General features: G+C 50.4%; 1 protein-coding gene across 3 annotated transcripts; it reads right to left on the bottom strand.

Moving 5' to 3' along the window:
- Positions 1-859: 859 nt before the first annotated feature.
- Positions 860-22,969, bottom strand: CCDC13 (coiled-coil domain containing 13). Of its 3 annotated transcripts, XM_044425173.1 has the most exons (15): positions 22,463-22,968; positions 21,153-21,301; positions 19,431-19,573; positions 18,868-18,948; positions 17,724-17,834; positions 16,028-16,132; positions 14,362-14,526; positions 13,166-13,342; positions 11,824-12,030; positions 10,132-10,262; positions 7,100-7,174; positions 6,042-6,170; positions 5,544-5,698; positions 4,716-4,830; positions 860-2,638 (listed from the first exon to the last, which is right to left on the bottom strand). In XM_044425173.1, the coding sequence occupies exons 1-15, from the start codon at positions 22,705-22,707 to the stop codon at positions 2,479-2,481; spliced, it is 2,148 nt and encodes a 715-aa protein (XP_044281108.1). In that variant the 5' UTR covers positions 22,708-22,968; the 3' UTR covers positions 860-2,478. The 3 variants fall into 3 exon arrangements, with proteins under 3 accessions (XP_044281108.1, XP_044281109.1, XP_044281110.1); XM_044425174.1 differs by lacking the exon at positions 7,100-7,174 and having other exon boundaries at positions 22,463-22,969; XM_044425175.1 differs by lacking the exon at positions 18,868-18,948.
- Positions 22,970-27,795: the final 4,826 nt, after the last annotated feature.

Below are 27,795 nucleotides of genomic sequence, written 5' to 3'. Positions count from 1 at the left end.
AGAATCTGCACGTTTCGTTTTCAGCCACCTGTCAAACTTTGTTCCAAGAAGAATTTCTGTCTCCCGACACCAGTAACTTCTGCCACTGCTCTGGTTTTCCAGGGACGCCTTTTAAAGCATGATGTTAGGTGTACGCTGGGCTGGTCCGATCCTCGTGGGCTTTAGGAACAGCAGCTTGCGGGGGGGGGGGGCTGCGCAGGGCTGCGCAACCACACCGCAATGCACGCGCATGATCCTTACAGCCCTATGGAGAACTCAGGCTGCCCTTTCAGCCCTGCACGTGCCGACGTGCCTGCTGGACACACGGCAACGCGTTACTCAACCACTTCCTTAATTCTGTAGGACTACCACAACACCTCACAACGAAATTGTTTTCCTGTCACCCCTAACAGCGTGGGGACCACCTCGTGTTTCAGCAGGCCTAAGGCCTTTGGTGGCTGTCTGTTCTAGCCCTTTCTTTATGCTCCTCTTCTAGCAAGCTTTCCCCCCTTGCTTCCCTCTGCTGGTCTTTATTTTAAATGCTTTATTTCAGGTCACAGAAGCTGAAAGAGCAGGGTATAATTTTAAAAAAGAAAGCAAAGTGTCACTGATGTAAGTATAAAGAGGACTGGAAGCGTGTTCTTTGGGAGAATCTGTGGGAGAATTGGAATACAAACCAGGAAATCCATTTTTACCTGTGAAATGGAGAGCCCAGAATCTCACCGTGGCAAGAAACCACATCCAACGCATGAACAAGGAGGAGAAAGTCCACTGCTGTGCCATGGCAGCCTCAGCAGCAAACACAGGAACTGTGGCTGCTAATGCGCTGTCATCTCTTTAGTGGGTGCAGCTGGAAGACACGTCAAGCTTGGAAGCCTTGTTCCCGGGTCATTAAGCACTGTTTATTTCCATCAGCCAAATGCTGGAGTGGATTTCACCTAAGCAGATGCTTGGGAGAGATGTGGGATCCATGAGGAAGGTGCCCCGTGCTGTCATAGCAAGAGGGGAAGGCGAGAGAAACACTATCTGCCTCCTGGCCTTCTGGTAGCTTAATTTAGAGTCCGACGACCCTTGCTGCAGTTTTCCATTTGGCTCTCCTCTGTTGGCGCAGAAACACAAGGTGCAGAATGCGCCGCCCGAATTCTGCTACAGGATGTCGTGGAGTTTTGCAGCTGCGGAGGAGGAAGGTGGAGTCTTCCCGTCACCTCGTTTGTCAATGACAGTTGTCGTTGCCGGTTCCCGAGAATGAGGACAGCCACAGATGAGAGTCCTTGCCACTAGGGGTGGGAAATGGCGGTTTCCCACCAGCAGGAAGGGCTCCAGGCGGATCTCTGTCTCCTTGAGTGGAGACAAGGTTAAAGGGAGGCTGCCTTCTGGGGTGGCTCAGGGCAAGGCCGGGATTTGGAAAGGCGGTAAAGTAGCCCCGTATGGCCCAGTGGCCACGGGTGCCGGCTTCCCGTGTTCCTTTTGGAAATGGCTGGTGCAAATGGTTGGGATCAAGGAGAAGCTGGGAACTAGGCTGCCTTGTCAAGTTCCGGTGCTGAAACGAACGGGTGCAATTTGATCCCAAGGAGTGGTGCTGACTCACGGTTATGAGCTAGCACAGTTGTGTTAACACAGGTGGAAGTGGCCACATTTTCCTTTGCACCGGTGGGAAGGGAAGAGAAAACTTGTCCAGTAGCGTGAAGAAGATGCTTCATATGTTCAGACACTTTGCATACGGCCTGGGGATGCTGGAGGGTGTAGTCCAAGGCATCGAAAGGACACTTGTGAATGGCTGCACTGGGACATCTGTACTCTCTTCAAGGTGAGAATAAAGATGCCGGGGCAGAAATTTTATAAGGAAAAGACGAGACCAAGAAAAGCCCACTGAGAGCATGTGCAGAGTGAGGGTCAAGTCCAATTTTAAAGAATAGCAGCTAATGTGGCAGGACAGCAGTTTGCGGGGGGTGGGGGGGCTGCACGTGTGACGTTATCTCAGATGTCTCTAGTCAGAGGCAGCACCAGACTGAAGCACTGTGAAGCTCAGGGCTTCCTTGCCTCCTCTCTAACTTAGCGGAGCAGAAATACCAGAATGCTGTGCTACTTCAGAAAATAAGCTATCCTTTATCTTGTCGTGGTTCTGCAGAAAGTGACCCAAAATGTCTTGTATTTACAAATATAAAATAGCAGCATGGCAGGTGTGGAAAGTTGGCCCAGCTCCTTCTACGCAGGCAAATATTTTGTTCGAAAACGAGTGCAAGCCCAGAGTTCCACCAAACACAGTCACACGTACACCATCACGGATGTGAGGCGCTGACTGCTTGTGTTTCTCTGGCGGGCAAGTTTCGCACAGCAACACCATCTTCAAGAGCAGTTCTGTTTCTCACTCCCTTCTGCGAGCGTTTGAATAAATACAGTTTGGCTGGCAAACCCGGCATGTGTCACAGTGAGACCCCAGGCCCACTGGGACCCGCTGATAAACCCCTCCCTCCACAGGGCACTCTGGATGGCCCTGACTTAGTTCTTGTCCTGCTTCTGCTGTCTCAGAGCTTTTAGGAAGATCTGCTTCACCTGGTCCACCGTCTCCTGGTACGCCCGGAAGTCTTCCTCTTTGCTCTTCATGGCCTCCTGCAAAGCGTTCTTCAAGCCTTCGTTCTCCTCCATCTGGATTTCAAGCCTACACAAACACAAGCAATCATCCAACCCTCAGGGGTTAAAGCTGATACAAGCTGAGAGCAGGACACAGGCTCCACTAACCATTTTAATGGAAAAACAAAATATACTCAATTGTATAAATATGCAAAATGGTACGTATTCCTCTGAAGCGGTGTGGCTTACAGAGTTCTGAAAATACCAGAGTTCATGTGAGATGTTTCCAGCCTGGATATTTTGGAAGTGGGTGGAGATGCACCTAGTGAAGGGCAAAAAATTGCCTACCAACATCTCCAAAACAAATGGAGATGGATTTGAGCATCTGGCACTACTGGCAAAGAGAAAGGTCTGGATCTGCAGAGATTCCTCTGGCTGACATGCCACTAACCCAGTGCCCTGGTGCGGAGGATTCAGCTCCGGCAGAACTTAACCCTGCTGGGTCAGAGCAAGCAGACAGACTCGATCTGCCCAACCTTTTATTTCCCACTGTGACCCACCAGAGCCCTCCAAATTTCCCACAAGCAGAGCACGCAGGCAAGCGCTTTCCCCCACGGCAGCTCAGCTGGGCCTGAGCCGTAAGAATTGGGGCCTGGGTCTCGAGTCTCAGGAAGTATCAGGCCTTGATGCTGCCCCTAAGCAGAAATGCTCGCTAGGTGCTGTTTCTCAGAGGAGAGAAGGCCAAAGGACTAAACGTACCTGCGCCCGGCCTGGGATCCCACCTTCTCAGGCCAGCTAACGAGCGCCTGCTTGCTGTTATGATTAGCTTAATGAGCTAATGCTTTGTCCTGTGCTTAGCCAATTGGCTTATGCCACGGTATGTTACGAGATTCCTGACCGGCACTGATGGAAAGGGGCAGGTGTCGGGGCTAGTGGCCAGCTAACCGGGATGGGAAACTGCCCGTCCAGCTGAGTATAAGGAGGGGAAGCTCCACGGAGCACTCCTCCGGGCCTGCTGGTGCAGCGAACATGCAGCTGCGCACCACCTGGGCCCCGCCCCTGCGCGACAGCCACCCCTTCCTCATGAGTAGTCTAGAAAGCAGTCGTTTTCCCTCGGGGGCTTTGCCTTGCAGCTGACCGGCGACGCCTCTTGGCGGGCAGGCTCGTGCTGAGCACTGTAAGGCCCTTGCTTGCTAGACTGTTTGAGGTACTCGCTTTTTGGAGAAACCGTTTGTCTTTTCAAGAAAGCCTCCGTTTACGAAAACCATGGCCCCAGCTCACTGAGTTCTTGGGGTGACGCAGACCGGGCCAGAGCGCCCCCTCCCCACATTCCTTCCAGGTCTGGGTAGCTGCTCGTCCTGCTGATGCCTCCTGCCCAGGCCCGCTCTCGAGGGCTGCCCCGCAAGTCCCTTCGGGCGCCACGGGAGCCCTGCAGCACGACGGAGGCTGCCGAGGGTGGCGAGAGCAGCGCTGAGGCGCCACCCACACAGCGCCCCAGCTCAGGGCAGGGAACAGCACATGGGTTCTCCCTGAAAGCACTGGATTTGCATCCTGCCTCTCCTCCAGTAAGCGTGCCTCGTTCCGCCACACTCCCGATCTCTCTTAGCAGCAGCGACAGGCCGGCAAAGAGGCGTGGGGCAGGGCGACCAGCCCCAGCCTGTGGGCATTACACCGGGTAGAGGTCCCAGCCGGGTCTTCCCACGCCTTGCTGGACAGACCGACCGCTAAAGCACACGGAAGGCGCGCAGCGCAAGGGAGGCTTCCCCCTGTGTCGACGCACGGGGCTCTGTGGGCAGGATGACCCGCGGGCTGCGGGATCACCAGGATGACGGCGCAGACCGTGCCATCTGGCACCTGTTCTCCATTCAGCCACCCACCCAGCCCGCGCAGATGCGCATCCACACAGTCCCTGAGAGGTTCAGGTGGTGAGGCAGCCTTCTCCCTCCTGCTGGTGCCCTGACGAGCAGAACTACAACTCCCAGCACACCCCAGCTATGGTAGGAGTAGTAACCCAACCCACGGAAGGCCCCAGGCTGCAGAAGGCTGCGTTAAAGCTTTGAGCAGAAATTTCCTGGTGCCTTTAAGGACTTCCTCCAAAGCTCAGAGGATGAGAAACGGAATGGACGTTCAATGGACAAGGCCCGATGAGCGGGACGAGGCCTTACCTTGTGGACAGTTCTTCTACCTGGGCCTCCAGGGGCACCTCCGAGAGCTGCGCCGGTGAGAGATCCTTCCTGTTGCCTGCAGTCCAGCTGAGCCGGGTGCTGCCGTGCGGCTGAGCTGTGGATGCGGGCCGGCCGTTAGAAGGGAGCCCGGCAGAGGCGGCTTCCCCACTCCAACCCCACGCGGGTCTGAGTGCTCACAGTCCCCGCCTTATAGACAAACAAGCCAACGGAGAAATCAATAAAAACCCATCTGGCAGGAAACACACGCCCCGCATTTCGCTCATCGTGAGCTCGAGGCTGTGTAGGCGCCGAATACGGCTGGTTTATGGGGACGAGCGGGGAGAAAAGAGGAGCGGCCCAGGAGGCCTGGAGAGGAGAGTGCGTCAGCTGCTCTCTGGCCCAGTTGAACCAGCTCAGGCCGTGGAAGGAGGAATACGGGAGGGCAAGGTGTTCAGCCACGCTGCAGCAAGAGGTGGGCACTCCCTCGGAAACCAAGCCATCGGCTCAGCCCTGCTGGTGGGGGGCGTCCAGCCCCAGGCTCCCACCCCTCATGCGGAGCCCCTCTCTTGAGAAGCAGGGCCACGTGGGAAGGGAAACGAGGGCCAGGAGGGGTGCGTGGAGCCGTCGCAATGTGCGTGCCGGCAAAGCTGGGCCCTGCGGCTTGGACGTCTGCCCAGCGAGAAGTCAGGAAGCCACCGTCGCGCTCAGGAGAGCGTCCCTTACGCTGTTACGGGCTCAGCGTCTCACTCCGTCTGCGGACGTTCAGCAGAAACGCCCCCAGCCGGGCCAGCGGGGGGAGAGCTCTCCTGACGCTTTAGCCCATGTTACCTGCACCGCCCTTTGAGCGGGACCTTTGTGTGCCACTGTTCTTCCCCGCGTCCGACTTCATTTTTTCAAAGTGCTGCTCCAGAACGGCACACCGGTGCTGCTGCTCTTGGAACTTCTTCTCTGCTTCCCAAACCTTGATGGTGCTGTCATCCAACCTGGCGTTCGAAAGAGAGGGGCTTCATGCGGTGTTCGCTTTCAGCTCTGGCACATCCTTCCCTTAAGCATCCCCCAGCAGCGACGCTTGCATTATCATGATGCACACACAAACGCGGATCCTCCCCGAATGCCTTTCGCACTCCTTCCTGTGTTGTCACGACACACAGACACCTCCAGTCCCAAGCAAACGGTTGGCTCAGCTGAGGACCTGCGACCGTTCGCAGGCCCACTGCGCTGGCACGCCACACGGGCGCTCTGCCACGGCTCCCTGGCCCAGCCGCTCCCCGGATGTCGAAGGAGCGAAAGGCCTGCTTCAAAGCATGGCTGGGTCCTGCCTCCCACCTTTTCTGCAGGGTGTTGACCAGCTCGCGCAGCCCGTCCCGCTCTGCCTCGGCTGCCTGGCAAAGAGTCTTGCACTCTGTGATCTGGATCAAAAGCAGTTCCGTGTCCCGGTCATCAGGCTTGTCGGTCCTGAACAGGACAAGAACAAGGAGAGGAGAGGTTGGTTCTGCCAGCGCTGAGTGGAAAAAGAGGACCTGGGTTGGCCATGCACGAGAGCAGCCCTGCGGGATCAGACCGAGGGCCAGGCTAGTCCAGCGTGCAGCTCAGCCGACCAAGCTGGGGCAGAGAGAACTGGACCCCACCAGAGGGCCCCATGCCCCCCACCGGTGGCTCCTCCGAACAACCCCGGTGCACTCCCTGTGAGGGCTACCTAAAATCATGCTCCAGTGAAGCCCGTGAAGCCAGGCCCTGCGCTCATCACACGTCACGCGAAGCCAAAGCGGAGCAAGGCTGCAGGGCGCTGTCCCGGACCACGATCGAGACCGGCGCGCCCCCACACTGGCAGGCTGCAGAGCTGCTCCCGCTGCTCCCAAAGCATTTCAGCAAAGGGGCAGAGAGGGAACGGAAATCCGGGAAGGCATTTGGACACGGCGCTCTGGGGGAGCCTCGCCATGGTGCACTGCAAAGCCAGGTGTGCTTCGGTGTGGGAAGGAAAGCGCACTTGCCCCACGGACCCATTTTGGGGAGTTCTCCAGGTCCCCTCTTGTAAATTGGTCTTGAGCTGATCTGGCTCATGGGGGGGTGGTGCTGCCACAGCCTCCCCCGGAGCGAAGGAAACAGCTCAGGCATCGCGTTGCAGGAGAGAGAGGAAGGGGTGGCCCCGCGAAGCATCAGCCCCCTGTGCCCGCGCCGTGATCGTTTCCTACAAGCGGACCCGCCGATCCCACGGGCTCAGGGGCACATGCGACTGCCGCAGCGCCTGTCTGTCCTGCTGTGCCATGCAATCCTGCAGAGGCGGATGAACGTGGGGATGCGGGGAGTGAGGTGGAGAGAAAACCCCCTGCTAAGTGGGAAACGGATTTCCAGCCGGGGGGCTGCCGCGGAGGGACGGCTCTTACCTCCCGTGGGAAACGGTGCCTGGAGATGAAGTGGCTGCGGAGGCCACGAGGGTGTGTCCCATCTTAGACACTGTCCTGGAAAGACGGGGGGGGTGGTCAGTGCCTCCGCTGGGCCCCCTGCGTTTAACTTGCCCAACGCCAGCGCCTGCTGTGACTTGCCCAGCACTGGAGTGAGGCGCTGCGGGTTCCCGTGACGACAACGCTGCATTTGAATCCCCCCTTTCTGTCTCTTGCAAGGAACCCACGGCTCTGCTTTATCTTTCCAACAACAGGCCTGTGGGGGGGTGGGGTGGCGGTGCGCGAGTGGGCCAAGGTCACCCAGTGAACTTCCTCGCCGAGCGGCTCTGCCGGGCCCCCAGCCCAGCACTCTCGCCACCCCGCCATGTGGAAGCTGGACCGGGCCCCACAGCCCATGCCTCATTTTGAGGACAGACCTGAGCCTGGCCTGTATCACAGCATCACAGAATAGGAGAGCTGGAAGGGGCCAGGAAGGCCATCCAGCCCACCCCCTGCTGTTGCAGGACACCACGTGACACCACCCCACTCAGGTGGCTGCCCAGTTTCTTCTTGAACGTCTCCAGTGTGGAATGTGCTCCCCAGAGTGGTTCACCTGGTGCCGACTTTATATGCTTTTCGGCACCAGGTAAAAACCTTTTTATTTGCCCAACATTTTAAAGCTTAAATAATTTTAAATTGGTTTTATTAACATTAATATCCTCAGTTGCATTTATCTTGTTATTATAGTCATTGATTATTTGTACTTATTGCTTATTTATATCACATTGTAAGCCCTCCTGAGACAATTGGATTGTATAGGATGGGATAAAAAATATTCTAAATGAATAAATAAATATTCTAAATAAATAAATAAAATAGTGTGGGAGAGCCCACCACCTCCCTAGGCAGCTGGTTCCCCTGTTCCATCACTTCAGACGGCGACGGAGGGTGTGGCTCACATGACTGGACACCAAACACAAAGAACTTCCTGCGCACAGAAAACTAGCAAGGCTGCAAAACCGACCCACATATTTTCCATGTGTGTCACATTTGTTCGTACAGAGGATATGAAGCTCTGCCTGAGTTGGTACAGTCCACTCTGGCTGAGGACTAGGGCAATGAAATGACTGCCAGGAGAAATGTCAGCTCGATTGCCCAGAAGTAGCAAGGAATCATTCTATCAAGTTTGCTTGGGGCCTCATTTTTCCAGTGCTGAGTTTGCTTCGTCCTGATTGCACATTGGACTGAACAGTTTTTAGTCTGCATGAACATTCATATGTATTTAAAAATCAGCATTTCTAAAACAATGTTAAATTAATTTTACAATATAAAATATATTTAAAAGAAAAGTTTGCAATTACAAATAAAACAAAAGACTGTAAACATAGAATTAAATCATAAAAGGCATTGTGCATTGGATACATGTTAAAAACTCTTTCAAAAATTCTTTCAAGAAGACTCATCCCCCTTCCAAGATCGCAATGAATCCTGTGAATGTTCAAGTCCTTTCCTCTTTTATAACACGTAGTCAACAAATAAACCCTACATCTTGTCAAAATTATTCTTCTTTATATACCCCTTTCTCACTTTAATATCACAAGTTAATTTATCATTAATAGCTATATTCCAAAGTTCTCTATACTATACACAATTTCACTTTCCAGTTGTTTGCTATAATTAATCTAAAAATCAGCATTTTTGGTATGCACTTATCCAGGTGTACATGTTTTTAGCGTTCTGTGGCAAACGTTTTAGTGTTCTGTTCTGCAACACCTTGAATAGCATCTCTGCAGCAGACTGTGTCCCAGTACATGTTTGGGTTTGGAATGTACACATTCACTAAGTTTGCATTAACATAGGAAGCAAATTAATTTCTGTTGCCTTCCAGTGGAAACTAACTTCTGAGCAATGTAAACAAAATGTATCCAAGTGACAACACAGAAACAGAAACAGAGTAAGTCAGAAGGGGCCTCCTGGGCCATCTAGTCTGCCGGCTCCGCTCACGACATGCCCATTCTTTCAAATTCTGATTTGATAACAGGCCCACAAGGAATTAGTCCGAGGGCAATAGAACTAAAGCCAGGGAAGAATCCTTGGCTGAATTCCTCCAATGAACTACTTCCGTCAGACTGGGAGAAGCTATTATGCACATAATATCAGATATATACACACTTCCAGTTTACATGATTTATTTATTCATTTATTTTATTTAGAGGACTTCTATGCCACCCCATTTGCCGAAGCCTCGGGGCGGCTCACAATCATAAATAAATAACATAACATAATAGTCATTGATGGGGGTGAGGAATTCCCCTGAGCCGCACAGTAACCTGGGAACAGCCCCAGACAGTGAAAAAGAGGATATGGACAAAAGATTCCCTACGAATGTTTTGTCAGTTCAAAATCTGCTGATGCAGTGCTGGAGAACAACCCTGGATGGGAACTAAGAAAGATGATCTTACAGCTGGAGAGCAGCAGGCAAAGCGCCCGTACCCTCTCATGCCGAAATCCAACAGGTTCTGCCTCGTGTGGAAATAAGTTATGGGGAAAGCTGCAGCCGGCCCCCTTGCTTGCTACCAAGCTGATAAAGGAACCGTTCCTCAGCTGAGAAAAGGGAAACAAAAGTGCTAATCCTGGCTGCAAAAGCCCTCCCTTATGTGTGCCATCGCTGAAGACAGAATGTCAGAAAAGGGCTTAGCTGAAGTCATAAAAATGTCTCTTCTTGGCAGACCTCTTGACAGAAGATTTCCTTTATCAGATCTGAAGAGACTCGGGAATGATTTGACCTCTGCTCCATGACCAAACTGACTCATCTATCATGTTTAAAAAGCGAGGTCAGTAAATCATTTTGACAGTGAATATTTATTTCATCAAACAGAGTCAGCTTTCCCAGTTATCATGTCTCTAGGATAAATTTTTAGCAGATAAGGCAACTAAGAGGGATTCCTGGACATTACGGATTAGATGCCTTGGCTAGGACCCACTTAAAAATTCATTCTGGCAGGAAAGTCAATTTTTAAAAATGTTTCTCTTACCGTGCAGAGCTGTCCGTTCCAGTAAGACCATCCTTTCTGGGCACTGCAGTATAATTCTCTTCTTCCAGAGACTCTGCAGACAGTGTGGAAGTGGAATCAGAGTTGCGCTCCTCTGTTTGATGAAGGTGTTGCTGGTATAAAACATCAACCAAATCAGGCCTTACTTATGTTTGGCTCACCTGGGCTGGTTCGCTTCCGTGCTTTTTCATGTTCTCCTTGCCAAGCCCTGGGCAAGCCAAGCCACTTCTCTCCCAGCACAGAGAAGGGTGGGGTGTGGGTCCGGATTCAGACTGGGGCTAGGCTGGGGAAAAAGGCTCGCATTTCCACTCTCAGACAACATGTGGTCCCCATCAGGATCCTGCCCACCTGCATCACATAGTTGGTATTAGCCAAAGAAAGAGCAGACATACAGATGCCCATTCGTGCGGCACAGGGTTTGGCTCTGAGATGAGAATTGTGAGCAGCAAGCCAACCAGCAATGTAGGAAAAGCCATTACTGATCTGAAACATCAGCGTCGGTCTGCATATTTATCTACTGTGCATGATTATATAATGCCTTATCTGGTGAAAAGCCATCAAGGTGGAATCTAACATGTTAAAATGCAATTTAAAGGATGCATTTGAATGATGAGAAGACTAAACGCTGGAATGAGAACAGAGCAGCAATGGAAACAGGGGCTGGTCAACCAAGGAAGGCCTATTGAAAGAGAGATGCTTTCAAGAAGCACTAGAAGGAGCACAAGGCTGGCGCCTGCCTGACCTCCAAAGGTGGGGAGCTCCATGCAAACGGAGCCACCACACCGAAGGCGCTCCCTTCCCTGGACGGGCTCCATCTAGCCTGGCCATCAGTCCATGTGGAACCACCACAATGATGGCCTCTGATTCCCTCAGTGATCAGGCAGGAGGATGAAGGAGGTGTCCTCTGGTCCTCTCAGGTATCCTGGTCCCAAGTCTGTTTGCAGAGGGAGTATCTGCACTACAGCCCCACTCAGAATCCTGGCAACTGCAGTCCAGCACAGCCCACTTTGGGCACAAGGAGGGGCAACCCATGTGAATTTTGGGAAATCCCATGGGTTGCAGTAATACAAAATCTCCAGGGAAAATATTTGCCCCCTCAAGGGGGGCAAAATCCTTGCAAAACCAACCCAAATAGGATCAAGCATAGTGAGTGGATATAGAATACTACCTGTTGCTGGCGGGGGGGGGGGGACCAGAAGACACAGGGGCAGGGGAAATGGACTGGGGTATTTTGAAGAGAGCGTGGCTGGTTACAACCCTGAATATAATCAGTTCAGCCTGTAACACCCTGTTGTTAGGCAATATTCATATTTCCAGTTCTTTCTTGAAGCTACTCAGGGCTTTTGCTCATTATTGCAGAGAGGCAACTGCAGAATTCTACACTTTTGGTGTTAAAGCCCGCTTCTGAATTGGAATCACTTCTCAGCAAGTGTTCCAGGGAACTAACAGGGCCCGACTGATCCTGAATCTCACCTGGAGACAAACTGCCAGGGCCCACTCCAAGCACAGCAGATCATGCTTCTGCTAGGAGCAGCCGTCTCCCGTACACCCGCTTCTTCCACGGCTTTGTCCAATTCTAAGGAGCAGCTAATGTGGACCCTCCAGTGTTGAGCCCCTCGTCACGGACATTCACAGCGAACGAGCCCTCTTGCAGAGCGATCCAGCCTGGCTTACCTGTGAGGCGAGCTGCCTGACCGTCTCCTCCAGCTCCTTCACCTTGGCTTCTCGTTCAGCCACCATCTGCTTGAGCTGCCCGATGAGGCAGTTCTGCTTCTGCGCCTCGACCTGCAGCTCCTTCCCCAGGCTCTGCCGGTGCTCCTTGCTCCGTTCTTCTTGCTGGCTCAGGTTCTTTAGGATAACTTGCATTTCCTTCTGCTGGCTCTGGTGAAGCGGAAGAGACACGTGGTATGCGCCGTTTCACAGACACAAGTTATTAAACCTGCAGGAAGGCCGTGTTTTCTGCCTGAAGCCACAAGCAGCAAGGGACTTGTCTGGTTTCTGAGCGCTCAAGAAATACGGCGGAGCCAGTGGCCAAAACAGACCCCCGGAACAAGCCCCTTGAAGCTAAGCGACTCGCATAATCCATGAGAGGCATCCAGACCACCCACAGATCTCCTTAGCTGCCCATGATTTTCATCCTTTCCTCACCACAAGGGTTTTACAATGGCCACCTCTGGCATAGCAAAGAAAGACCCCCCTCCCAACTGCAAAAAAATGACCCTAGCTGCTAAGGTGCACCCTTTCCTGGAATGAGTGCGATCCCAGCACATGTATGCATGTATAACTGTAGGATTATCAACCGATTAATACTATTTGATAAACTATATTAGATAATCAATTACATGTAAACTTTTCTTCGGAGCCTCTTTCAAGAGTACATTTGTTTAATGAATTGTAAATAAACACCCCCTGGTTAAGGTCAACCTAGCCTTGCATTTACTGACAAGCCAGAGCCACGATCGCCTCAGAACAAACAGGTGCATCCTCGACCTGCAGGTCAAGGGTGGCGCTGACCTACTTCCCCACTGATGCTTCAGTTCAGGAATGGCCAAGGCCAGCCAACACGAACTCGTGGGTGCTTCACGCCTGGGCGGGCCCCACCCATCTTCCCTGCTGCTCAGCTTAGCTATGCTTCCGTCGCTTAGAGGGCCACTGATACTCAGATGAAAGGAGGAAGAGAATTAAGCCCCAGTCAGGCTCTGGGGCCGCAATCAAGCAACTGGCACCAGCTCTTTAAGGTAGCCTTCCCCGGCCTGGCACACGGCAGGTGTTTCAGACTACAATTCCCGTCAGCCATAGCCAGCACAGCCAACGCATGGAGCGAAGAAAGTAGCAGGCCAGACTATCTGGAGGATGCCAGGCTGGGGAAGGCGGTCCTAGGCCCGCAGGCTGAAAACAAAGCGTAGGGCTTTTAAGATATTCAGACTGTGTGCACAGGGGTGGGAATGCAAGTTTCCGCGACCTTCCACAGTGACCTTTTCTAGTAAGGAGCAGGGATTCCATCAACTGATCCTACCAGTAAAGCATCAATGAGCTCGTCATCGTGCTTTCCTTTGTCCAGCAGCGTTGAGATCTGCTCCTTCAGGGTTTTCACCTCACTGGACAACACTTTGCTCCTGGCTTTGGACCCTTCCAACTTCCTTTTCACCTCCTCGTGCTCCTTCTGGAGTGCACTATATTCACCTGTAAGTTTCTGCAGGAAGGGAAAGACAGAAAGGGAAACTGAGGCTGCAGGGAGTGGGGCACAAGGTGAATTCCTCAACGGCAAGGGAGTGCCCGATATATCCTGTGAAGGCAAGAACTACAGTTTCTGATTCTTCTGAAACTACGGCCTTTCCGTGATCCCCCCCGCCCCATACACTTTCCTTTTAATTTAATCCTTTCCTTTACTCCAAAGGGACTGGATTTGCATGGAAGAAAGGCACGAGAAGTTGCTGAACTCTCCCTTCCTGCTCCCTGTGAGAATTACTCCAGAAACATCCTTTTCATCCATACAGGAAAGACACGGGGCTCCCCCAGTGCTCTGCCTGTGACAGGTGGAAAAACACAAGGGGCAGTTCTGACCTGGACAGCAGCAGGAAGAGGAGGGTTCCTCTTCACACGTGCCCTTCTTCCAGGCAGGCACACGCCTGCCCCAGGTTGCTTTGGGCTAAAAATAAAAAATCGCAGAGAAAACAATTACAGAACGCTTTGCAGCATTTAATTCCACCACCTCCAATCAGATACCCTCCAGACGCGTTCGACTGCAATTCCCATCATCCCCAGCCACGCTGGGTTGCAGTCCCAGACAGAGGTGCAGCGCCAATTTAAGGAAGGCTGATTTGCTTATGACGCAGCCTCTAAGTCTTATGAGAGCCCAGCGGAACAGGTGGCTTGCCAAAACTAGTCCTGCTAATTGGCATGTATAGGAACGAGCCCGGGCAGAAGGTGGCCTTTCCCTCAGACAGCCCGTTCTGCTTGAGCATATTCAAAATGGGACACCAAGAGCTGGCAGGTTCCCATGCGCCCAATCAGTGCATTGATCAGCCTGGTGCCCCCCAAGTGCAACCCCCCCCCCAATTCCCAGCCAGCCTGGCTCTGAAACCAGGGCTTGAGGGGGGGCCCCAGTCCATGGCACAATCCAAGCAGGCCGAGCTGCGAATACACCCCTCCCTGCCAGAACCCAGACTGGCAGGTGCCTGCCAGCCCTTTGTTCTCAGCGGCACTTCTTACCTCCAGCGCTTCTTTCTTTTCTTTTTCCAAACTCCGAATCCGCTGCAGGTTCTTCTCTTGGGCAGATTTCTTTCTCGAGTCTGTAAAGCTCAGCGCTTCTTCGTCACCGCTGCCCTGAGACGTCCTGCTTTTGCTGTGCCCCAGCTGGTTCTCCAGCTCCCGAACCTGGAGAAAAATGTGAAGCGTACACAAACAGCTGAGCAGCCCACACAGTTCTGCTCTTAAACAGAAGCGCATTGTCTGACCCAAAAAGGAGGGACACACAGCAGGCTGCCCAACAGCCTGGGCCCCAGGGAAGAGCATTAAGTTGGCCCCAGTAACAGACCGGTGTTCTTTTCAGCTCCTTTCCAGTGCAAGTCTAGCCCTTACGTATCAACTGATGCCATCAGCTGCGGAGGGTCAGTCCAGTGCTGACTGAACTTCTGGAGCTACAGGCTGCTAACTTTATTTCTGCATCTGAACTACAGGGCATGGCTACTGTTTTGTCCTTTGCTCCAAATGCAGACCCCATGGGTTTCTGCTTGCCCCTTCAGCTCTGCTGATTCACGCTTCCCTGCCCGTTTGAAAGGCACTGAGTCCTCCCTCCCTCCCTCCCCTTCCTAAGCCTACTTCTCGCAGAGATGGCGAGCCGACTTCTAGCTGGTATGAACAGGAGGGGGCTCTACTGGCCTCGTGCTCTGCTTCAAAGGAATTCCTTTCAGGCTAGGCTAGAGCCCTTCTCCCCAGCACTGTGCATTTTGAGGCAGAAGGAGTCCTTCGGGAGGAAGCGTTCGATTACGTGGCATCCGGCCCCAGCACTCCCTCCTTGCCTCCACAAGCCGGCTGTCTAAAACAATGTGGCCCAGACCCTCGCTTAGCAGCTCCAGGAAGAACTGAACCACAGAGGAAACGGCCCTGGGGTCCGTTTTATCCCTGAGATCCTTGAGCTGTTTTAGCTAGTTCAGCCCTGGCATTGTCTAAGGCAGAGGTGCAGGACAGGATGTGGTGGTGGGAGGGGGAGGCGATTGCGCTCCACCGGGTCATCAGCAGGCCTGATGCCATCAGCACTGGCCGAGTCCCTCCGTCCGGGATGGCAGCAAGGGCTATTCCTGGGCAGGCAGGCAGGCAGGCAGAGCTGGAAGGCCAAGCGCCATTCCCATCCAAGGCGCCCCCTTAGCTCGGGGTTCTGGAGCTGAGTGCAGGCGAGTGGGTCACGCTGGGAGTGGAAAGCGGCAGCGAGCAGAGCAGGGAGCGCCACCCACAAGAGCAAGTATCTCTGAAGAAGGAAGGCACAAGGCGGACCGCAGAGGAGCCCGGGCAGGAGGGGGCAGCCAGTCCAGCCTACAGCAATGGGCTGACGCTCCCCATGGTTTCAGACCGGCCAGGCTCCTTCCCAAAGCCATCTGGATATCCCAGGGAGCAAATCCCAAACCCAGTGCCTGCAAACCAGGAGCTTTCCCGCCCAACTACAGGCCTTCTCCAGCCATTCTGCACCAAGGCAGAGCTTGCCACAGCCACAGGGTGTTTACTGAGTAAAGGGTGCCCAAGTACACAGAGGAGGAAGTGTTAGCTGGCCACCAGCTACCCTGCCTGGCCTTGGCAGAGGTCTCCTCCAGGGCAGGTTGCGGTAACCAGTCACAGACGAAATGCCGCATGCAGAAGGAGGGGAAAGAAAGCACACACTCACTCTGCCTTGGAGGACAAGGATCTGCTGCGCTCGCCCACGCCAGCTGCCAGGGCTGGACAGCAAACTCTGAACGCTGACGTCTTCTCCAGCCTCGCTTGCTAGAAGCTGATCGAGAGGTGGAAACAGGATTGCTTCAACTCAAATATTAGGTGTGGGGCCGCCTAGGATTTAACGTACACGTGCTGCAGCAATTCTAAGCAGCAAGCGTTTCCACACAGAAGCCATGAAAGGACCCAAAATAGAGCTGGCCCTCCACAGTTTAGTGATGCTTTATGCACAGGGGATCAGAGAATCATGGAGTGGCAACGGGCCAGAGAGATCCACGCCACTGCTCAGTGCAGTTCTCCGAGTTCTAGCATCCCTAGCAGCTGCATCTTGCATCCTTGCAGCAAGGGACGGCCCGACACAGTTGCTGATCCCCTAATGTTTCTGTGACACCAGTGGGACCCACTCCTACAGCGACAGGAGGCCAGTGCTCCCGGGAGAGGTGCACCTGGCACCGAGTTTATATTCTTTTCGGCGCCAGCTCAAAGCCTTTTTATTTAATCACTATTTTAAAAAAATAATATTTTAATCGTGTCGAACAGTCACTTTGATTTTGTTCTTTATGTCAATTTTCATTGAATTATGCTATTTATACTTGTGATTTTATTGCATTTCCATCTTATGGATTGTTAGCCGTCCCGAGATGCCAAGGCATAAGGGATGACACACACAAGTTTTAAATCAATAAATAAAATAAACAGTGCTTGCTAAAGCAACCCCAGAAATTAACAGTAACAGATGGCAGAACTCCCGTCTGCAAGCTCCGCAGGGCTGTCCTATTCCAGAGACATGGGGTTCTGCTTGCTTCTGTTTGTTTCAGGGCCTAATTGTTTTTCATTGTGCGGACAGCGAGACCCACTAGCAGGCAGGCCGTTGCTGGATGCTGCCCTTTCTCTGCTTCTCCGTTAACACAACCACAGCAGTATTTTCACACAGGAGCTTTGCGCATGGCTTCATGTAGCCTGTCCGCACTTGCTTCCAAAATTTGAAGAAGACCACTTGAGCCTGCTCCTGGCCTTTAGGAGGAGTTTGAGATGCAGGTGGCAAGAGGTGAAGTCTTTTATGGAATGGTTTTTTTTAAATAACACTGTCAGTTTCTGATAGCCAGTGTCAGGGCCTGATGCAGCATAAAGTCACTTCTGCGGTTCTGTGTTAAAAGAAGAGCTAATGGCACTGCTTTGAAGTTGGCAGCCTGGTTCCAACTCAAAGAGAGCCTTTTAAACGTAAGCCTGCATCTAACAGTAAACAAACAACCCAGAAGTAAAACTGATTAAAAAAAGGACACAAGCTTTGTTTGCATATTCTTGTTTTGACATGGCATAGTCCCCTTTTCCGCAGGGTAGCTTTTGAGCCTTTTCCCTGATGGAATAAATGCAGGTGGCCATTCCAAGGAATGCACAAATAAGGAATAATTGTGTGACTTCACGGTTTCAAAATGAACATGGGGATCAGGCCCCGAGCCGTGTGATTCTGGTAGAACTTTTCTCCATGCCCATAAATATTCCGTCTACCCAACTTCTGAGCACTGGTAGATTCTGTGGAGGCTAACCACATTGGAAAGGGAAAACCAGCTCCGTTGAGTACCACTGGCGGCCGTGCCTCGAAAGCAGGGCTCAGATTACCATTGCCGAGATCACAAAGCAAGTCCTACCTTCTGTGTCATCTTCAGCTCCTGCTTTGTGGTCTGGAGCTGGTTGCGACACTCGGAGAGTTTGAGGCTGGTTGCGGTTAACTTGTCTTGCAAAGCTTTAATCTCTGGACTCTTGCAAATTCAAGAGAAGGAAAGGGTTTGATGAGTGCAGGGGCATTTGCTGGACCACAAAGCAAAGCAAAACAGGAGATAAGAGTGCCGTCTCAAGAATTAGACGCTCTGGAGCACATGCCCCCGCGAGCCCCATGTGGCTAAAATAACCCTGGCTTTGATACTTGCCAGAGACTGATACGAGTGGAGCGTCAAGCAATTTGGTAGGCCACTGAATGGGACTGGTAGCTTCACCTGGCTCACCGGGCACAGCTTCTGCATGCCTGCACTGCTTATCCAAGGTTCTTCTCAGCATTTCTCACTGATTTTGAAAACTGCTTCTGTTAGAAGGAAAGCTTGCCTAACAGATATCAACCTGTTTAGGAACAGGGCTTAGTCTGTATTGTGAGTTTGGCATTTGGGCAGGAAGGGAGGCGGTAGCATCAGTTATTCGCTTGAAAGGAAGAACTCAAGGCAAAGGTTGAGGATGTAAGTGCAGAGAAAAGCAAAGTACGGCTGGCAGGTGAGAGGAGGCCTGAGTCTCCTTTTCAACACATTCCCTGCTCCTGTCGTCAACACTTGAGTTCTCTCCTGCCCATGTGGCAACAGCCATCCAGCTACAAGAGCTGATAATACGTGTGTCCTCATGTCTTCAGATCTTATTTGTTTCCTTGGCTTAGCAGCTAGTAGGAGACAGATCTAGGCCTTAGGCCGCAGCAGGCACCTCGCAGCCCTCCAGATGGGAGATGCGTCCTACAGTTCCCGTGATCCCTCAGCTACGCAGGCTAGCATCGATGGAAGTTGTAGGCCAAAATATCCAGAAGGTTACAAGCTGCCCACCACTGGTCCTAAGGATGCAGAGGGCACAGGGCAGCCGATCCACGGTAGCCCTGTAGGCTGTGAGCCCTCAGACTCTGACCCAACCCAATTAATGGGTGTTCTGTCCACTGATACTAGAGATATCCAGGGAAGGAGAGCTGAGGACACAACAGAAAGAGACAAAGAACCCAGCTGTCTTTGGCGTCCCAGAGAAAAAGAGGTGAATTCTTCTTACCAAAGGCACTTCTGCAGTTTTATAAGCAGGTTGAATGTTTTTGTCTCCAAATGACTGGAGCTTAATAGTTGATATTTGTAACTAGAAAAACATACATATAATGCACATGATTAAAGAAATGTCACTTTTACACCACATCTACACAGTCGTTTCTCTAGCAAAGGGAACCCATGTACAAGCAGGTTTCAAGAGGCATGGGAACCAAATGTGATATAACCAAAGGCTGGAAACCTGCAATACCAGCAGGGAAAGAATTATAATATCGTTGTCGTCATCCATTCAATTTATAGATCACTTCCCACTGAAAAAAGCAGCCTTGAAGTGACTTACATATGCAAATACAGACATCTGTAATTAAAACAACCCCCTAAAACCATTGTAACCCACAATTTGGACAGAACTACAAAACAAAATAAACAGTATAAAGGCATACCCTAAAAACAAATCAAATTCCACAGTGAACACCATTTCTGGGACTGTAAATGCAAAGCAAGAAGCTGAAACCTCACTTGGTTCTCAGGGCCCACCACACCCTGGGCAACACACTGAGAAAAGAGACCCACTTCTTTTTCCAGTTCTTTGATTCTGTTGTTCAGCTGTTTGACTTTGGTTTTCCCCCTTTCAATCTCAGCGGTCATATGTCGGTGTTGTTTAGCCAGTTCAACAATTTTAGTGGCTGCAGCATCTCCTGCTAGGCCAGGTGTCCCTGCAAAACATGAAAGGGACAGCAAGTGTGCTGTCGCTGTATTTTCCTCATGCTTTTTAGCCCTTCAGTTTAAAACTTTTAATTTTTATTTTAGGGTTCCTTCCTTGGGTGACTATGGCCCCCACTGGAAAGGATATGGAGAGGACCACAAGGTTAGGCTAAAAAGTTGGAAAAGAATATGAGCTACAGGGAAAGTTGTTTGGTTGGGTAGGAGAGATGGAAAGATGTTTTATTGCAAATTTGCTGTCTTCAGTTTTAAAGAAATATGCCTATGGATGGCGGGAGGTGGTGTGAGAAAGAGATGAGATACAGCAAAACCGCTCCCTTCAATATAAGCTGGCCCAGGAGCATAGGTCATTCATCAAAATATCATTATTGTCATGGTGCAGAAATTCAAGGTTCCTTTCCATTAGGGCAAAAGGACCCCAGTGCAGTTACAAGATGGGGGATCCTTGGCTCCGCAATACCACAAGTGAGAAGGATTGCGGTATTGCTGTAGATTACAAGCTGAACATGCATCAGTGATGTGATGTGGGTGCCAAAAAAGAAAAAGAAAAAGTAAAAGCTATTTTGGGCTGCATTAATAGAAGTATAACTTCCAAATCCCACAAGGTACTTATTCCCCTCTGTTTGGCACCAGTTAGGGCCCATCTTGAGTACTGTGTCCTGTTCTTGGTACCACACGACAAGAAGGATATAGGAAAGCTGGGAGGACTTCTGAGGAGAGTGGCAAGGATGAGCCAGGGACCGGAAACACAGCCCTATGAGGAGACAGTGGAGGAACTGGGCCTGTTTAGCCTCGGGAAGAGAAAACTGGAAGGAAGCATGATAGCACTTTTCACATACTCGAACGGCCATCGCATGGAGGAGGGCCAGGATCTCTTCTCAACCACACCAGAGCGCAGGGCAAGGAATAATGGACTCACGTTTACACGAAGCCAGATTCCAGATGGACATCTGGAAAAATTCCCTGATGGTTAGAGCAAAGGAACCAGTGACCTTGGGAGGCTGTGAGCTCTCCCACACTGGAGGCATTCGAGAGGAAATAAGAGTTATTTGTCAGGGATGTTTAAAGAGTCCTTCACTGAGGAGGGGGTTGGACTTGATGGCCTGGTAGGCCCCCTCCAACTTGACTATGATTCTATGATTCTACAAGGCCTTTTAAAATACTGCCAGTGTTCCCACAAATGTCCAGAAGCTTAAAGGGGTTTGCTCTGGAATTATTACAGTTAAGGAAAGATATGTTATCATCTGCCGCACTCAACACTTTTGCTCAACGGCCAATAGTTCCTTATCTTGCTTCCTGTCCTACCAGTTTCTCCTCTAACAAACCATGTCTTTCTTTCTCAAAGTTCACAACTGAAAATTGTGAAAATAAAAGATGCTTGTGCCAGATGGCTTGTTTTGCATAATTCTAAATGTACTCTGTGCTCCTTTTTTATAGATTTATTATACATACCCTTTGATGTGGTACATCCTAATTTATTCTCTTGTGTTTCAAAATATGTGCCTGCTACATAAGCTGAAGGAGCCTGCAGAGATTAGAACATGAGCAGATCTATAAATGCCTTATATTCACCCATCAGAGCCAGTCTTTCCTCCTCTATTTTCTTCTGAAGTTGCTTGATTTCAAAGTCTCGTTCCTTCAGCAGTTTGTACAGCCTGCCATTTTCATCTACTGTCTCTCGAAGCTGGTTCTGGAGCTGCTCATTCTCGTCTTCAAGCAACCTGGAAGGGGAAAAAAAAACAAAACAAACTGGAATTGAGTCTGTTCTAGTGTGTGCCTGCTGTTTTGGCTCCAGATAATAAGAGCAAGGAATACAATTTAGGGGCAGCTGGAAAAACAGTTCTTCTTCTAGAACTGGGTAATGCATGGAATGCTTTACAGTGAGGGGATGTGATAGCCAGTAGGATGAAAAGGAGAGGAACATAGAAACAGAGAAACAGAGCGAGTCAGAAGGGACCTCCCGGGCCATCTAGTCTGACCCCCGGCACCAGCCGGCTCCACTCACGACATGCCCACCATGTGGATGTCCATTCTCTTCCACAAATGCCAACCCTTCCCTTCCTCATGGAACTGGAAACCTGGTGCAGAGTGGAGACTCCTGTGCTTCCTCATGAACTAGTTCAGTCCAAAGTATTCACTAATCCCTTAATTACTTTTGCCTCTCCCTCCAACTGGGCAAGATAGCACAGAAGGATAAGTGGTGAATTTCCCTACAGGGCTTGGTATATGTGGGTTGGCTGCTGTTTTGGCAGTGCAAGTCCCAACTAAAGGTTCCACACAAAGCCACCAGGGTTGTTGGGATGGTGGACAGGGCACCACAGCCCAAATGACTCACAGTGGCCAGGCCTGAACATAACTACAAGCCACATGCACTCCTGCCACGGCTTGAATTTCCCAAGGCAAAATGACAGACCTGTGGGGAAATTAACCAGGTCACTCTCCAAATTAATGTTGGCACTAAGGAGCAGTTTTTGGTTTGATTTGTTCTGCAAAACATCAAGCACACTCATCCGGCTATATGAATAACAAGAGGGATAATTTTTAAAAAGGACCAATGGGGTTCATTTGCTGGTGCAGGGGAGCGGCTGAGCATCCTGAATGGACAGACTGGTTCAAATGCTGCCGCAGCCATGAATCCTCAAGGTAGCCTTAGGCAACCCCATTCTCTGAGCTCCTGCACATATGCATATGTTTTAGACTCATATCCTACCTTTTCGTCTGAGGAACCCAAGACAGCATGCATACTCTTTCCTCTTACCTTCACAACAGTCCTGCGAGGCAGGTCAGGCTGAGAGGCAGCGACTGAATGAAGTGAGATTCATGGTCCAAATGGAAGGCTAGAACCCAGACCTCCTGAGCGAAAAAACGGGATTGCCCCCTACCTTTTGCTGATGGCCTCCTTTGACATCTCAGGGCTGTCTTCCTTCGAGATCTCCATCTCCAGGGCGGTCAAGTTGAGGTCATCCTGGACCCCGAAGGCTTCGTTCTGGCCGTCCTTGCTCGTTTGCAGGCTCTGCTGCTTCGCCTTCTTCTTCTCCATCAGATCCAGCATCCTCTTCTGCTGCTGCTCCTGCAGGGCCCTGAACTGCATTTTCAGATTTTCATTTAACTGCTCATCGATCTCCATGATGCACTTTTGCACAGAGGACGAACCAAGGAAACAACGGGCCAGAGCAGAACGGCGAGCACGCAGCGTCGCCGTCCGGGCAGCTCGGGCTTCGCTGCCTGCGGGAGGGAGCGCGGCAGCGGAGGGGCTGCAGGCCGGCCGGGCTCCGCGGCGTCCCGCCCGCCTCTGGGGCCGCTCCCCCCCGAAACGAGGCCAGCGCCCTCCCCACCGTGGCCCTCACCCCAGCCGGGCCTCCGGGTGGCCCCCTCGCCGGGCAGCGCACCGGCCCGGGGCAAACGCGCAGGCACGGGCGGCGCGGCGGGCCTCGCAGGCCGACGCGTCCCCTCGGCAACCGTCGCTATGGAGACGCCCAAGGGGCGGGCGCCGCCGGGCCTCGCTGCGCGCGCTCAGCCCGCTTTGGGCTCACGTGCCCCCATGGCGCCCCCCCCCCCCCGAATCTTCCTGCGGCTTTTGCTCGGCATAGAAGTTAAATAGGCAGGGCGACAGAATGCAGCCTTGCCGAACTCCTCTCTCAATTTTGAACCCATCAGTGGTTCCGTGACCAGTTCTCACTGTCGCTTCTTGACCCACATACAGGTTTCTCAAGAGACAAATAAGATGGTCTGGTACTGCCATCTCTTTAAGAACGTGCCACAATTCGTTGTGATCCACACAATCAAAGGATTTAGCGTAGTTAATGAAGCAGAAGTAGATGTTTTTCTGGAACTCCCTGGCTTTCTCCATGATCCAGCGTATCTTGGCAATTTGATCTCTAGTTCCTCTCCCTCTTCAAAACCCTGCCTGTACTTCTGGTAGTTCTCAGTCCACACACTGCTGGAGCCTAGCTTGTAGGATTTTGAGCATCACTTTGCTAGCATGTGAAGTGAGTGCAATGGTGCCGTAGTTTGAACATTCTTTGGCATTGCCCTTTTTTGGGATTGGAATATAAACTGACCTTTTCCAATCCTGTGGCCACTGTTGAGTTTTCCAAATTTACTGGCATATTGAGTGTAGCACTTTTACCGCATCGTCTTTTAGGGTTTTGAATAGCTCAGCTGGAATACTGTTGCCTCCACTAGCTTTGTTGTTGCTCAGACTTCCTAAGGCCCATTTGACTTCACATTCCTGGTTGTCTGGCTCGAGGTCAGTGACCACCCCATCGTGGTTATCAGGGATGCTAAGCTCTTTCTTGTACAGTTCTTCTGTGCAATCTTGCCACCTCTTCTTAATCTCACCTGCCTCTGTTACGTCCCTGCCATTTTGGTCCTTTATCATGCCCATCTTTGCATGAAACATTCCTTTCATATCTCCAATTTTCTTGAAGAGATCTCTGGTTCTCCCTATTCTGTAGTTTTCTTCTATTTCTTTGCACTGTTCATTCAAGAAGGCATTCTTATCTCTTCTAGCTAGTCTCTGGAATTCTGAATTCAATTGGGTGCATCTTTCTCTTTCTCCCTTGCCTTTCGCTTCCCTTCTTTCCTCAGCTATTTGTAAAGCTTCCTCAGACAGCCATTTTGCTTTCTTGTATTTCTTTTTCTTTGGGATGGTTTTAGTTGCTGCCTCTTGTACAATTTTGTGAACCTCCGCCGATAGTTCTTCAGGCACTCTGTCTATCAGATCTAATTCCTTAAATCTATTTGTCACCTCTACTGTATATTCCTCAGGGATATGATTTAGATCATACCTGAGTGGCCTAGTGCTTTTCCCTACTTTCTTGAACTTAAGCCTAAATTTTGTAACCAGAAGCTCATGATCTGAGCCACAGTCAGCTCCTGGTCTAGTTTTTACTGACTGTATAGAGCTTCTCCATCTTTGGCTGCAGAGCACATAGTCAATCTGATTTGTGTGTTGACCGTCTGGTGATGTCCATGTGTAAGAGTCATCTTTTGGGTTGTTGGAAAAGAGTGTTTGCTATGACCATCGTATTCTCTTGACAAAATTCTACCAGCCTGTGCCCTGCTTCATTTTGTACTCCAAGGCCAAACTTGCCTGTTATTCCAGTTATCTTTTGGCTTCCTACTTTAGCATTCCAATCCCCCATGATGACAAGGACATCATTTTTTGGTGTTAGTTCTGGAAGGTGTTGTAGATCTTCATAGAATGAGGTCAGCTTCAGCCTCCTCAGCACCAGTGGTTGGGGCAAAGACTTGGACTACAGTGATGTTCAATGGTTTGCCTTGGATTCGAACGGAGATCATTCTGTCAGTTTGGAGATTGTATCCCAGTACTGCTTTTCCTACTCTTTTATTGACAATGAAGGCTACTCCATTTCTTCTGAGGGATTCTTGCCCGCAGTAGTATACCTGATGGTCACCTGAATTAAATTCACCCATTCCCGTCCATTTTACTTCACTGATTCCTAAGATGTCGATGTTCAGTCTCGTCATCTCTTGTTTGACCACATCCAGCTTGCCTTGATTCATGGATCTTACATTCCAGGTTCCTATGGAGTAAAGATCTTTGCAGCATCGGACTCTCCTTTCACCACCAGATACATCTGCAACTGAGTGTCCTTTCGGCTTTGACCCAGTCGCTTCATTCTTTCTGGCGCTACTAGTACTAGCCCTCTGCTCTTCCCCAGTAGCACACTGGACACCTTCCGACCTGAGGGGCTCATCTTCCGGCGTCATCTCTCTTTGCCCTTTGGTACTGTCCATGGGGTTTTCATGGCAAGGGTACTGGAGTGGGTAGCCATTTCCTTCTCCAGTGGATCACGTTTTGTCAGCGCTCTCTGCTAGGACCTGTCCGTCTTGGGTGGCCCTGCACGGCATAGCTCATAGCTTCATTGAGCTACGCAAGCCCCTTTGCCACGACAAGGCAGTGATCCATGAAGGACCAAATGTACCCACATTTGGTACCAACTCTGAAAATTTAAAGATTGCAAAAAGAGAAAGGCAAGAAGAAGGGCCTTCTTCTCACTGAAGAACCTCCAAGAAGTCCCTTCCCCATCTTCCCTCATGAACCCGTGTCACATAACTGGGCTGGTGACAAAGGGGGATTGTTGGGAAAATTCAGATAAATCCTGGTAGAAAAATGTTGCTTATATATGCCTTTGTGTTTTAAAATCAAACCTGCACCCCTTCCCCCAAAGCAGCAGAATTCCAAGCCAGGTTACTGTCTAGCCTTGCTGTTGCCTTAAGAAGTTGGCTCTCTAAGCTGGACTGAGAAGCTGTTGGAGACAAATACTATCAGCCAGGAAATACCTGTGTTCTTATCAGCTGCAGAAAAGCTGAAACAAAGGTGTCCATTTGTTTCTGAATGGAATCCCCTAAGCATCTAGTCCCACAGAGTAGTTTTCAAACCAGATTTCTTAAATGTTCCTCCATCAGACACATTGGCATGTTTAAACGGACACACCAGCTGACCTGAACTGTCAAGAATTTCCTAGATTGACCTAGCAATAAAGCAATCAGTAATGTTTTCCATACTATTGCTACTGGACTCAAACCAGTTAACAGCTGGGGCAAACCCCGGGTGGACCCCAGACCCAAAGCCAAACAGAGCCTGAGACGAGACTTAGAGCTAATAGCAGTTTTGCTCTGGTGCACTATAGAATAAACAGAGTCAAAGGGGAGATGCTTCCCAAATCAGAGTCTCAAAAGAGGTACAGAGAACATCCATTATATACCCTACGTCATAACATGTTGTCTGGATACAAAGTAAATTCATTTCCCCATTATTCTTTGTTCTGTTTGTTAGTTTACAGAAAACTCTTTATTTATCCAGAGACTCCCCTTTCTCATGTGTCTGCTGATTATTCTGAATTATTCACACCCGCTCTATGTTTCCCACCTACTAGTAATTTATAATGCCATTTGCTACTTTCATTGAGGCTTCACCCGGTTTCCAGCCGGTCCCAAGCTGCAAAGATACTTCTCATTAACCTCTTTGACATCCAGTCATCCTGTCCCAGGAGTTCACTCAGGGTTCTCCATACATTCCCCCTCCTTCTGGACAGGGAAGTACAACTTGGCTGCAGATTTCAGGCTAAGTGCTTAGCCTAAGTGTTGCGAGAGAGTATGTTTCAGGTAACACTATTGTTAACAATGTTTTCTAATTGGCTTAAACATTATATCATGGTTAAAGAGATCAACATGCCTTTGCAATCGTAGTCTGGGGAAGTATAATACTCTGTCTTGGGTACATGTCTCGCAGGTTATAAAAATGTCTGTTTTTTGCTGTGATTTTGTAGTTGAGTTTGCCTCTGCCCAGTAACGCATTATTGTTAGTGACTGCAGGTAATGGGCTACCGATCAATAAAGCTGCAGAGGTTCAAACGTTTGATCTTCCCCCAGTGCTCATTTCCTCGCAAATTGAAAACCGAGATTCTGTCACTAGCTACCCCCTCATTTTAGAAAAGCACTCCTTTCTAGTTGGAAAAGCAGAAGTGACCCTTTTTCATTATTTTTAATAAAATGCCTAACCACACCATTAAAGGAGAAAGGATCCTCCCCCTCAGAGCCTTCCTTTTGGGGTTTCTACTGTGCAGAATTTTTGATCTGGGGCTTGAAATAGAAGGTGTTGGCTTGAAACTGTCTCTCTGTGCCCCCTTTCTTTGTCCGGAAAGATCTGAGAGGCTCCTGGATTAAGTTTAGGTGGCTATTGAGGGGATGGGGAACACAGGGAGTTTTGGGGCACTCCTGTGTGATACTCCATTCACTTGTCAGATAAAAAAAGGAAGCTGAACATTTGCCTAAAATGCAAACCAAAACTTAGCTCCCCAAGCTAGAATTTTAAGCTGCCTGTGCATGTAAATCTCAATTGGTGGATGGAGGCAATAATGAGACAAAAAAATAGAAAGACTGAAACCAGATTGCAGATTATGGAGAAATGCTATCGGTGTCTGTAATGTTTATCTGTGAAAAGAGAGATTTAAGACATTTAAGTGGGCTTTGGTCCACCAAACTTACATGGCAACGGATATGCCACTTTCTGAGATATTTCTGGGTTTACGTCCATTGTACGAATGTACTGCAAGGGATTGTAAAAGTATGAAAAAATTGCTTTTTGCTTGCTGAGAAACTGCCTCTGTAGTTCCCATCTTAGCAATCACTTTGATAGCTGTGCCATCTGTTATTGTCATCGAAATGTCACTCCTTGCTCTGTGAA

Source organism: Varanus komodoensis, unplaced genomic scaffold (assembly GCF_004798865.1).
Source record: "Varanus komodoensis strain SLA01 unplaced genomic scaffold, ASM479886v1 scaffold15, whole genome shotgun sequence".
NCBI lineage: Eukaryota > Metazoa > Chordata > Lepidosauria > Squamata > Varanidae > Varanus > Varanus komodoensis.
This window is presented reverse-complemented; position numbering and strand designations above follow the sequence as displayed.

Bases quoted from the DNA above. Each gene is read 5' to 3' on its own strand.
- CCDC13 (XM_044425173.1), bottom strand. From the start codon at position 22,707: ATGGAGATCGATGAGCAGTTAAATGAAAATCTGAAAATGCAGTTCAGG. The intron at 17,835-18,867 runs GTAAGAAGAATT...TGAATTTGCAAG, and splicing joins AAACTGCAGAAGTGCCTTTG to AGTCCAGAGATTAAAGCTTT. The intron at 4,831-5,543 runs GTAACATGGGCT...CCGCATCCACAG, and splicing joins CCGCTCAAAGGGCGGTGCAG to CTCAGCCGCACGGCAGCACC.